The sequence below is a fragment of the Oryzias latipes genome, chromosome 12, assembly GCF_053564925.1.
Source record: "Oryzias latipes strain Hd-rR chromosome 12, Olatipes_Hd-rR_3.1".
NCBI lineage: Eukaryota > Metazoa > Chordata > Actinopteri > Beloniformes > Adrianichthyidae > Oryzias > Oryzias latipes.
This window is the reverse complement of record NC_136248.1, coordinates 25,149,206-25,161,627: the sequence shown is the minus strand read 5'-3', so window position 1 is coordinate 25,161,627 and position 12,422 is coordinate 25,149,206. Positions and strand designations below refer to the sequence as shown.

Below are 12,422 nucleotides of genomic sequence, written 5' to 3'. Positions count from 1 at the left end.
TACCAAATCCAAGTCCCTGATTGGTCAAAGTTCAACCTGGTTTAGCCTTCAACACGTTTAATAGCCACATTTTTTGTACGTATTGCCCGAAAAGGGTTGTAGAAACTTCTGTAGCGATGTGCGGCTGTGAGAGTTTTGAACTCCCGAAACGAGCATATACACGCCTTTTCGTAGACTTTTCATTGGAAGTGGGTGCTTGGATGCGCGTTGCCGAGGGTGGTGTGAACGTACCTTCAGTTAATCAGGTATCAGCACCAGCTTTGACCTTATTTACTGGAACTACTGGAGTATAGGCAGGGACATACAAGTGCACATTTATAACTTTATATATCCTGTCAAACATGAGAAGAAAAAAACAAAAGAGGGAATTTACCAACAGAACAGGGACTATGAAGCTCAGACTTCCCAAAATCTGAACATCGTTTAGAATGTGTTTCTTGAATGGAGGGTCCAGAGTTTGCATAAAGGCTCGCAGACACTGGAGGAAAGAACCTTGATTTAGACCTTACTACTGAAAAATAAACAAAGAAATACATTAAAAAGTAATTTAGCAGAAAATACTACAGTCATCTTTCCTCTTATTGCTTTCTGGAAATCAGGTGATTCTTTTTCAGGTGAGTCATTTCAAGCTGGGGTGCTCAAACTGTTTTACTCCTGGCATAAGTGAATCCCTCAAATGAAATTACAAACAATAGACCAAGGCTTTGCTTTAATCACACAAAGTGTTTTTCTGTTTCCTATAAAATGCCTTGCTGTGTTCAAAAACAGGAGCCTCTGCATGCAAATGTGTTTTATGTGTGCGTTTGTGTGGGTGGGTGTTGTTTATGTCTGTAAGGGCGCTGGATAAGAATTTTTTTTTTTAATGTTTACTGTGGGCAAGGGTGATTCTGCTGGAGGAGGAGAGGACAGAAACGGAGACGTCCTGCTGCTTTAAAGCAGCAGCTGAGCTCGTTCTGCTGGAGTCACGGTGGCCGGACCTCCATGGACAGGCCGCATTGTGAACTTATCGTGTATTCAGGCACAGCGTTTATGCTTCATGGAGGGAAACATCAGATGGAGGCACTGCTTTTTCCAAAGTGCCTTCCATGTGGTGAAATCAGGGAAAAGCTATTATCTTTTATTGATGTATGTTATTGAATATAAACCAATTACAAGGAAAGTGTAGCTGAGGTAGGAAGGGGAGGACTTTTGGGGATAAAACAGCCAGAAGGGCCTCTTATAATGTTCTTCTCTCTGGGTTTTATGGAGTGGACAACCAATTTTCTTAGGCAAAGCAGAATATTAAAAAACAAACAAACATATAACTTCTAGTAAATTTTTGCATTTCAGCAACTAAACTAAAAATATTTGGTTAACGAACACTTGCATATACTGAAAAAAATTTTGAGTTTGGAATTTAAAGGAAATAAAAATAATTAATTTTGTCTTTTATGAACGTAGAAACACTGAACGTGTGGAAAATGATAACACAAATACAAATCTAAAACAAAAGAGGGGAGGATAAAATTTAATACATAAAAACTTCATCCACTTTTAAAGATAAAACCAGATTCCTTTGGCTGTAATTCCTTCAGTCTCCCCCAAGGGGCGGCGCTACAGGGGAACGGGGGGGGGGGGGGGTCGTTTTATAAGATTTTTTTACGATGAAATCAACTCTTTGCTCCTTGAATGAAACTAAAGCATACTAATGCTGTGCAAGAAAGCTTTTTTTAAGCTTTTGGAGAGATTGAAAAAAAAATGTTCTGCCGTGGTTCGATGATGCTACGCACCTTAACTTATAACAACTTTAGATAAAAAAAAGTTTTGGTCCAGCAAAGACTGAGAAACAAAGTTTCAAAATTCTTTAAACAAAGCACACACAAAAAAACAACTTTCTTGAATGTACACATTTTTATCATTAAGCATTGATTGCATAGTGGATCATAAGGGCCAAAAGAGTATTACTGCCTTCCTACTAAGTAGGTGCTATTATTGTTTTATGGGATGTAATGGTCATGCAACATGCACAATCAGTGATTTATTGGAAAAATTGTCCACTTCTGCCTGTGTGAGCTCTGCAGCCAGATTCACCTGAGTAAACCATACAAATCTGCTCTCCTGTTCTGGCGCCACATAAACAGTTTTAGTTCACTTTCAACTGCATCCTAATGAGGGAGCAAGCCACACCATTACATCATTGCACACTCTTCCTCCCTTCTTTTCATCATCGCTGTTGGTCCACGTTCTCATCTGTTTCCTGTCTTCTAGCTGAACTCTTAACCAACTCACACTTTTGTTTTTAGGACAGTGGCCAGGGCTGCATGTTTCCCAGGTGGGGGCATAAAGCAGCATCCCACTGCCGAACTCTATTATCCAGTCTTCCTCAATGGTCCACTGCTGGACAGAGCAAGCATGCAGAGTCTGGCATAGCCACCACCAAACGGAGAGCATGAGGTATGGCCATAGGCCCAGTCTGAAACGCACTGATCCACACTACCAGCTGCCATCTTCCTCCCCTTCCTGTGCACTTCCCTTCCACTACAGCACAGCTCCTCTTTTCTCTCATGTCTATTTTTAGAGCTGGCTGATTCCACTTTCTAAAACTAGCAAATGTGTTAGGGAACAGGAAGGCTGCTTTTTTATTTTTCTGTTTCTTATATTTATATATTTTTTTTTATCTTCGACTGCACAGTCAGCCAGTTCATGCACACGTTTAAAGCAGCGAGCACCACTGTGAACTGTACATTCCAGCACACTGATACCCACGTTTGCATTCGGCTGCTCTCTGTTCTTTTCCCTAAGGGAGGCGCTTGACTGAAGGTTTTGGTTCAAAACAAAAAAACAAAATAAAAAATAAAGGCGCACAGGAATGCAACATTTATAAATGGGTACTGTGTGTACTACTGCGGGACTGTGGTCTGACTACTTCTTTCTGCTTAGCTAAGCTTGGATCTTCCTCATCTCTCCCTCATCATTAGCTACCCCACTCGACTACGAACTGCCTCAAACCGCTCATTCCATCACCCTCAACGCAAAGCTGCACTTGATTCCATGCACAGAAACTACAAAAAAACTACAGAGGCTCCTCACACGCCACAGAAGAGACAGTAGCATCTTCGTCAAAGTGCTGGAAGCCCATCCCGTTACGGCAGCCAACATGCCAGCCTGTTTGACTCTGTGGAAACAAAAATGCTGCATTCCCAGGAAACAGGGGAGATAAATAGAGAAGAAAAAAAATGCATCCCCGTAGAGATGAAGGGAACAAAAGCTACAGTAAGCCAGTGGAAGTACAGAAAGCTGAAGTACAGTGAGCTTCAAGAAGCCTGAAACCTGATTTCTATCAGTGTAACAACATACTGTAACACTCACTCTGTAGAAGGTAGCATCTTATGCAGTCTATGTCAAGAACCAGATGAGGAAGCGGATTTCTCAATCAAGAACCATTAGCTCTGCACACTGGATGAAGCATTAATAAATGTATTTATTGTACAGTCCTTTTTTTTAATTTTAACTTGTGCAAGCGCTGAATGTTTGAATGCAAATGCACGCCAATTAGAAAAGACACTAGCTTAGAGCTGCCAAATCTCAGGACAAGTAAAAGAAGAAGAGGAGGAGGAGGAGGAGAGGAAAAAATGCTTGTCTAAAAATAAATGATCTGTAAATCAAGGAGTTGATCTAATGGGCATAATCTCCTGCAAAGGTGTAGATGGTAACCAGATCTTTGCATGTTGGTGTGAATTCTTTGATGCTTAAATAGTCGGGTTTACCGGTAAAGATGGATCCGTTTAATTGTAACCTTTAGATCATTTTGGTTAGTTTGATGCATAGTTTTTAAGTTCTTCCATCGAGGTCACACCTGGTAACAAACTCAGTTAGTCGGAACACCAACCTACTGACTTAAAGTCCATGTTTTGAGCTGATTATTGTCAAACTAAATTTTGTTTCTTTCCTAGTCTTGTTGCGTGCTTTTGCCGTGTTCAGTTTTTTCTGCTTTCTATTACTTTTTTTTCAAATGGTTTCCACGGCAACTCCATAACATGACATCACAAACATTTAGAAAGAATAGAGCAGTCTTTTATTGTTTTCCCAGACCATATCTGAAGTAAAAAGTAGAAACACTGCATTTGGTTAGTTAAAAAAAAAGCTACTTTTGCGCAACTTTAAAAAAAATAAAAAATCTTGGACTCAGGGGTATGACGCTTTACGTGCGCAATTCTGTCATTATTGCCACCTGGCTTCAAACCAGATCAAACTTTATGTAACTGTTCTGACATAAACTGCTGTGCTTTAAAATGCAAGTTAGACAAACAGAACAGAAGTGCAAATACAGCTTTTGTTTACAGTTACATTTTACCAAGTTTTTATTTATTTATTTTATTTTAAAAAAGGTCCATTATGTACCCCTCTAAGGCGTCATTCTTTCCTTCCTGACTGAATTTTCCTCTCTAAGCTCTGAGCAAGTGCACTGTGGGGAGGACGGACTGACTGGTCATTTGCGGCTGTGGGGATTTAACTAGAGAGGAACTAGATCTTTCCACAATAATGATACTCGTCCCATGTAAAAGTGCTGACTAAGACCAGACTCCTTCCTGTCCCGCCCTCCCTCTTCCTTTTTCCCTTCTTTTCTCCTGTCTCATCAACCGTGCAGAACTCTCTGGTTCCTTGAGATGGAGCGTCGCTGGCCAACCTTTATAAGGAGGCCCATTAAGGAGTCCATCAATATTTCATCATCGCTCACTCAGAAACATAGTTGGAGAAGTTTTCAGACCGAAGCCATTAGGGGGCAGACGTCAATACGTGACGGCATAGAAACAGTCAGACAAGGATGGACAAAACTTGTCTGTCATGAGTCAAGTCCTAAGCATTTAACTTTCCTCTGCGGCCTGAGTAGAATCCTATAATTCAGATTTTATAACCTGTTTTTTTTTTTTTTTTTTAATTATTGTGCCTTCCTTAGCTGGGACAAGCCTGCAGGGGAGAGTGTTAAAAACTACTTCAGCAGAAAATTGAACAAGTTTTCCTGCAGATAAACCTTTTGTGTCCTTGGGAAAAAAAGAGATGCTCCAACATTTTATCTCAGGAAGTGTGAGGTTCTCTGGAAGCCCTTTCAAATGTAAACAACACCTCCAGACATCTGAAAGCAAGGTCGATTTATGTCAAGTCACTGCATTTATGTCATCCCTGCACGCCTTTGACCCCACTATCTGTGGTTCCTCCTTTATCAATCTTGTTGCATGGATTTTTGTGCATGGACTATAAGTCAAATATATTTTTTGCTTGTGCGTCTTTACCTGTTTTACACAAACATGTCCACAAAAAATAACGTGCAATTAAAAATAAAGTATGCAGGTGCTCTCAAAGAACTTACCAGAGTACAGAACCTCTCAGGTGGATTTCCACACGTGATTCCTGGCGGGTCTACTTTGATCCGCATGTAGTCTTTCATGGGCGCGGGACTCGGTTGGCACGCGTAATGTTCCCACACCGAGCCGTCATCCGTGCTCACCAGGGACTTGCACAGGTCGTACTGGCCAAGGGAGGACGCCAAGCAGCGCAACAGCAACAGGATCACGGCTTGGAGGAGCATGGCAGGCCGGGAATGGGGTGTATGGAGCGGGGTCCGGCACGGGGTGAGGGGGCCACGGAGGTCAGAGGAGGAGTGACGCGCATGGATCGGTGATCAGAAGAAAAAAGTGAGTATCCCTGCTACCTCCTTGAATTGAGGGGGAGGCAGAGGTAAACAGACTCCCCACTTGGTTGTTATTAATTCCCCAGATGAAAGGAGAATCCCGTAAAGTGAAGCTCGCCCTCAGTCTTCAAACAAATGTCGAGGGTCCCCGGAGAACCGACAGAGGGATACTTTCTTGTTCTTATGGCTGAATTCCTGAGACAGTCGGGCGGTGGTTGGAAAAGCGAGCACTGTTGCAGGGATTAATCTTGGAGCACACTTGGACCATGCTGATGCAGGGAGTTGGGAGGGAGATGGTAGCGCGGATCCATGCCTCAGAGAGCGGACAGCTGCAGGGGGCCAACAGTGATGGAGGGTGAGGATGAAGAAAAAAATGCTTTGTCTTCAGATAGATCCATTGATCGCTTCAGATTCACTCCTCCTTGTGGTCCTGAATCGACACAAAGATGGAAGAAAGTTGAAAAAGCGGAAGAAAGTTAGTTTAGCAAAACTTCACCGCATCCATGATGCATTTGAATAATAATAGGGTAACTGGCCGCTTTAAAGTGAGGGGAAAATCCCCACCATCCATAACACGCAGAGCCTTAATGGCATTGAATTGAATTGGAGCAGACTTTAAAGCGCTACGCTGTGAGACAACCTTGTGCGTAAAAACACGTGCTGCTGCTGTTGGGTGCCGCCTGTGCGTGCAGGAGTTATAGTTGCTCCACTGCTGCAGAGCGGGCTACAGATGTTCGAATTACACTGCAAGAAAAGTCGGTCTCTAATATTCTTCTATTAAAAGTCTATTAAATTCTCTGTGTTTTGTTTTATTAGTCTTTAAAAACCCATTCAATAATTATTTCACTTTATGTACAAAATCAAAAAGCAAAACACATAAAGTCATCTAAATAACTAAAATTGAAATCAAATCATGGATGCGCAATTCTTTTTCCAGCGTGGTTTTAGAGATTATTATACCACTTTCAATCCACAGTGACTGACTCCAGCTCCGTGGACAAACTGTCCCGCGCGGACCCGGCACACTTAGTTCACAACTGAAGTGTTCAGCGCTGTTTTCCGGCACTGACAGGGTTGCAGGGGTGTGTCACTTTCTACTGTGGTGCACCAGACCGTGCAGCTCCACTCTCACTCTGCAAACTGTCATTTACAGCCGCGCGGCGAATCCTGACAGGCGGCACTTTCTAGTGCCCGCGCGCCCCCATCGGAATTAATGGAGCCGAATGTGGAGATGCATTATCAGATAAAGACAGCACTTACTTCTTGGACGCATCGGTCAGGCCGATTGGACCGCGCACGTCCCCGTGCGTGGATACAACAATCCCCCTCCGACCATCCGGTATGGAGCATGCGTCCCCCTCTCGTGATCCTCACTGTACTCCCCTCATCAGCTTGGCCCGGCGTTTATGTTGCTGTCCAGTGGGTTACTTTTAATTTATTTTTGAAATCTGTGGACGGCCGCACGCGGTGGATCTGTGTCCTGGATCTGGTGGGGAGAGCAGGGCTGAAATCCAGCGTCAAGGAGTATCAAAAGTATAAAATATGGAGTTTTGGAAAGGCTTGTGCCCGCCCTTCGTCTTCCCCCTCTCCTACTCCTCCTCTTCCGACTTTACAAGCTCGGGTTTACCCTGGATGCTCAAGGGCAGAAAGAGAGAGGGGGGAGGCTTTATGGAAAGTATTTTCCTCCCTCCTCCCTCTGTCTATCTCTCTATCTCTTTGCCTTTCTCCCTCCTCCTCTCCCTCTCTCAGTTAATGCCGAGGCTAAATCCTTTTACAATCGCTTTCAATCACTATCTGCGCTTTCATCTGCTCCTGCCCCGCTGCCCTGCCCGGATCGGCTCGGCGCGGTGCAACTTTCTTCCCCTGCTGGCTCCCGCTCCTAAACTGCGTCCCCGTCGGGTCCGATCTGCAGCTGTTTAAAGGACCAGCGGGCAAAACGGGGATCCGCTCACTCCTCCTCCACCTGTGCTGGACATGCAGCTCTTTGGTAGAGGATGGAGTCGGAGAAGGAGAGTTCTCTAACCAGTTAATTATGCACCAAATTGCTGATAAATCTAATTAAAAAAAATTGGGTTAAGTTTGTAAAACTCCACAATTCATTCATTTATGGAGCGCTGTCCAAGGTGCTGAATCAAGAGAAATGTTAAAAAGCAGACTTTTAATTAAAAAACAACAACTTTTCTTTAAAGTATACACTAAATAACCCACCGATTTATATGTGCAGCAGCTCTCAAAACTCTCCATCAAGCTTTTTTGCTATCGTGCATCACATGTCAGCAACACCATGACATTGTTTGAACAATTTTGGAATTAAAATGTGTAGAGGTCAATTTTTCCAACTCGTGATTGTGACTGTATCTCAGAATTTCACCCAGGTAAATGTAAACAATTTTTACATTTTACACTTTTTCCATATCCCTGCAAAAATTGCCTTTTTAATTTCACATGGGAGCAGATCTGGGCACAAAAAGAAATTTATGAGCCATTAAGATTGTTTGCAAACACCTATATTACTCCACTAACTAATATTGTACATCTATAAATCCAATTGTAACTTTCTTTTAGGTCCTATTCTTGCTAAAGTTTCCAAGGCTTTTTGGGGAATTGTCACAGACTCCCTCACAGAGCTCCATAAGGTTTAACCCCACACCTGTGACATTCCTCAAACATAGGAGGTGAAGTCTGTGCATAAACTAGTATTTTTTTATTTTTTGCTGTCCTCTCTGCATCAAAGCTGTGACTTGTGACAGAGGGTGTGTGTGATCACTGCAAATGACCACACGGTGCATCAGAGCACAGATTTTCATTTGAAAACATGATGATGTGAGTTTGGTGGGGATGTGGAAGTGCTCATTTGTGCTTCGGAATAAAAGTACAGGGAAAAGCTGTTAAATTATGAATTATTTATTATGATGCATTGCTTCAGTTACTTACTAACTCTACCTCTCTTCCCTAAAAAGAGAAAAATGAAGGATACATGATTTGGATAAGAATATCATTTTTAACAAATGTTGCAGGTCACAAAAGAATTTCAAAAACAAATAAAAGGAATAAAGTTTGGCCTCGATTACAAAAGGGGTTTACTCAGACATACCTCTGGTTTGTCAGAAGATTCATAACCCCTGTTAGAAAAGAATTAAAAAAAAAACTTAAAAAAAAACGAATGTTGCAGGTAATGTCAGATTTAAATGAAATAAAATTAAATAAACCAAAAGTTATATATTTAAAAAAAAAGTACACTAAAGGAGACCAGAATATTAGCTATTTAAAAAATAGTGTTTTTTTTTAAGTTTCACAACTAAAAAAAACTAAAATAACTCCATGTCAGAGAATAGTAAATCGTTTTAAATTCAATCGTTTTAAATTCAGGAAATTCCACTTTAAGAAATCAAAAAGTCCAAATTTATCAATTGCTGAAAACAAATCTACAAAAAACAAATAAGCATAACAACCATTAGTATGACAAAAAAAAGCTGTAATGAGGAAACTGCGTGATGAAAGGAAAATGACATATTTGCATGTAGGATAGAAACAAAACAATCAGTAAAAGAAAGTAGACAGAGTCTGACAGGTAAGGTGCCTTAAAGTAAAAGATAAAATCTAATTTTGTTTTTAATTTTTATTTTCATTAATTACTTTTTAGTGAGATAGTTTATTGATGCCCCTCAATAAGATGCTGCTAAAAACAGAAAAATATCCTCTTACTGTTTGTATTCATTCTGCATTTTTTCAATTTGAAATAAGTTATATAAACTTTATTTGTAAAAATAATGACATTGTAACTCACGACAGGGCAGTACTGCCTCTGCTCATGTCTCTGAACAAAAATAAGCAAATGCTGACACAAAAGCTTTTATAATAATTGTGACATCTGATAAAGATTATTACAATTGTCATTTCTGCTTGAAAGTTATCCTTAAAAATCTGATTCAGTATGCACAATTAGCATATTTTTTGTAACATGTCATACAACTTTCACAACACTGCTTTTGAAAGACTTTAAAAGACACAATGGTTGTATCCAACAGCACTGAGACAGGAAGTAACCTAAATAGAGGAAGTGATGTAGGCACTATAGATTTTCAATAGAAAGAAGAAAAGGAAGCTCGCAGCACAAATTCCAAAAATCCTGAATGAAAATAATCAAAGACGTCCCATTAGCAGACTGAGATGTGTAAAAACCCGCGGGTGTCACACTTTTTCTAAATCATTCATCAAAACTTTATTAAAAAAGTACTTTAGAACACAATCACAGCTGAGACAATTAGCTGCATATCAAACTGTTTAAATGCTATTAAATATTTATGACATTTGTATGTCCATAATAATTAAAAATCACAAAGTAAAAATGATAAATAATTGAATTTGAAAGAGTCTCATACTTACTGTCTAAAAAACTTTAGCCTTTTGTGGTCTTTAAGCACTCCAATTCATCCATTTAAACATATTTATGTGTGTTTCTCAGTCTCAACAGCTCGTTGATGGAATCACTTGGATGTTTTTGTCCGAATCTGTTGTTCAACTGGTGCTGTACCTATAGAAAGACTTTCTAGTGACCCTTTAATCCATGGACAATGTGTTACAATCTGCTGAATTATAGCCATGCTTTCACCTTTAGTTTTACAGAGTTTTCTTAAACGTCAGTATTGTTCCCTCCAATAACAATTCTACTTCACTGGTGCTCCCCAGTTCATTTTCTTGGTCAAAATTTTGCTTCTTTGCTTATTGTGCATTAAACCAGTCAATTTACACATGAAGAGGTCTCCAAGGAAACATCAAGCAATCTTCAGTCACCTAACTATTTAACTTTGCCAGATCAGAAAGCTGATTTGTCAATTAAACAATTCAATAAACTCCTCAATCCTTAACATTCACCAAAAGGCCAGAAGCATTTTTCAAACCTCTTAAAGTGCATGAAACTTTGGAAATCACCTAAATAACACATGTCACTGTGCTGCGAACAGAGAAGCAGATGTAAGCAGTTTAGACAAAGTCATAACACTATGGAGATGACATCATTCCCATCTATGGTCACATTTAAAGGAAAGAGAGGCAGGAAGAGGAAACATAGGGAAAAACTGATGAAAAACTTGAGAAAAAATTATGAGCTGCAGATGAAACACTGGCAGTATAGAAAAGGATCGATAGCTCGTCCTTGTAGGCTTTTTTCTAAATCATCAAGATGGGATTTAACCCCCTTTTGACCTGATGAGATGTTTTAGAGAAGAGGACCCCTGCTTCCCAAACACCCACCCCCAAGGGATCAATAAAATGTTGGAAATGTAGCTATCAACATAGACTAACACAATTCTTTTGCTGAAAAAAAAGACCCCTCTGAACTTGTCAAGCAGCTTCTGAGTCAGCAATGAAGCAGAAGCTACACAGCATTCGTCGGAGGCTGGGAAAAGTTGCTCAGCAAATGTCACCTTAAATTTTAGACCCCCAAATGTCTTCAGATGTTTCCAGGACAAATTTCAAAACACTTACTGCTTTCACATTTTATCCAAAGCAGAGGTCTGGACGGATTCAGTGGGTCATCTGACCTCAAAACGTGACTTTGGCGTGATTAAGCTCCAGACGTTTATTCTCCAAAAATGGATGCGGATTACACGTGTAGGCCGGGAAGCTGATTGCGTTTGGGGCAAGCCTCTGTGTCTCTGTTTGTCTGACAAATATTATCAACCAGAAAACACATTTTTACATCTGATTTTGTTTTTGTTTTTTACACTCTTAGCAAACTCGCTTGACCGTGCATCAATAATCTGATAGAAATGTCAACCCTCAACATGATGAACGAGTAATATTGTATTTTGGAATTCAATTATGTATACTTAAATAAGAGCATCAATAACAATAGAGCAGCCTGTCCGGGCTAATAGAACTGTACACATTACGGTATGTTGCACGGCAGCATATCGTCACATTCATTTACTCCAACAATGTCAGTGATTTCAACATGGCAGCGTGTAAATATGATCCCTTTGCAAAACTCACATCATTCAGTCTTTTGTTAGCTTCAGCATTAATCTTTAAAAGCATTCACTGGTAATCTGAGGAGCTGTCCAAACAGTATGGTATCGCAAGGTGATGAAAGTCTATCCTCCTTAGTTCTGTTTTAACTTTTTCCATACCTTCCTTTTCTTTCTTTCTTTCTTTCTTTATCTCCATCCTGCCGTTTTGGCAGCGAATCGGTCTGACAGAGTGGACTAGCTGGCAGACCTTGACAAAAAAAAAAAGATATACCCTTCACTGTGGCAGCCTGCAGAGTCTGGACATGTTTCAGGACAGGCCTCATCTTTCCCCCTGTTTGCCGAAAAGATGACGCTAAAGGCAGCCTGTGTGCGTGTCACAGTGGCGCATAAATCAGTTTGGAACTCTGGAAGGCCCCCAAACAAGTAGTGCATGATCAGAAATAATTTATCCATCCATTGAATTCATGCTGCATAACTTTGTCCAGATGGCTGGGCAGTAATCTCTTTCTTCAGCTCTTGTACACATCTGTTGGTGCACACATGTTGATGTCTGCGCTGTTTTACTACAGTAATCTTTGCAAACGTTAAAGCCTTCATTCTAAATTTGATTGTTGCCTTCTAGTTGTTTATCCTATCCGCAGATTTTACCTCAACAAAATAAAAGTACTGCATCGTGGTAGTTTTGTTGAGTAAAATGTTTTTACTTTTTAAAAAAGATCGGCCCTTCACAGTGGGCCACGCTGAGTTTTACTTTTTAAAACCCTGCTGAACAAATTGCCTCC

At 40.5% G+C, this 12,422-nt stretch overlaps 1 protein-coding gene and 1 long non-coding RNA gene across 3 annotated transcripts in view; one reads left to right on the top strand and one right to left on the bottom strand.

The window, feature by feature from the left end:
* Positions 1–4,154, top strand: part of LOC110016045 (uncharacterized) — a 92,570-nt gene extending 88,416 nt beyond the window's left edge. Inside the window, exons 3-4 of one of the 2 annotated variants that reach the window (XR_013659520.1) lie at positions 2,283–2,433; positions 2,958–4,154. This is a non-coding gene — a long non-coding RNA (uncharacterized LOC110016045). Of the gene's footprint in view, positions 1–2,282; positions 2,434–2,919 lie in introns of both variants that reach the window. The other variant, XR_013659521.1, reaches the window with a different exon arrangement.
* ntng2b (netrin g2b) overlaps positions 1–7,663 on the bottom strand; it is an 80,793-nt gene extending 73,130 nt beyond the window's left edge. The window contains exons 1-2 of the mRNA XM_011481543.4: positions 6,929–7,663; positions 5,348–6,098 (exon numbers count right to left, since the gene is read on the bottom strand). Of these exons, the coding sequence (XP_011479845.1) occupies positions 5,348–5,566 (219 nt within the window). The 5' untranslated portion in view covers positions 5,567–6,098; positions 6,929–7,663. The remainder of the gene's footprint in view (positions 1–5,347; positions 6,099–6,928) is intronic.
* Positions 7,664–12,422: the final 4,759 nt, after the last annotated feature.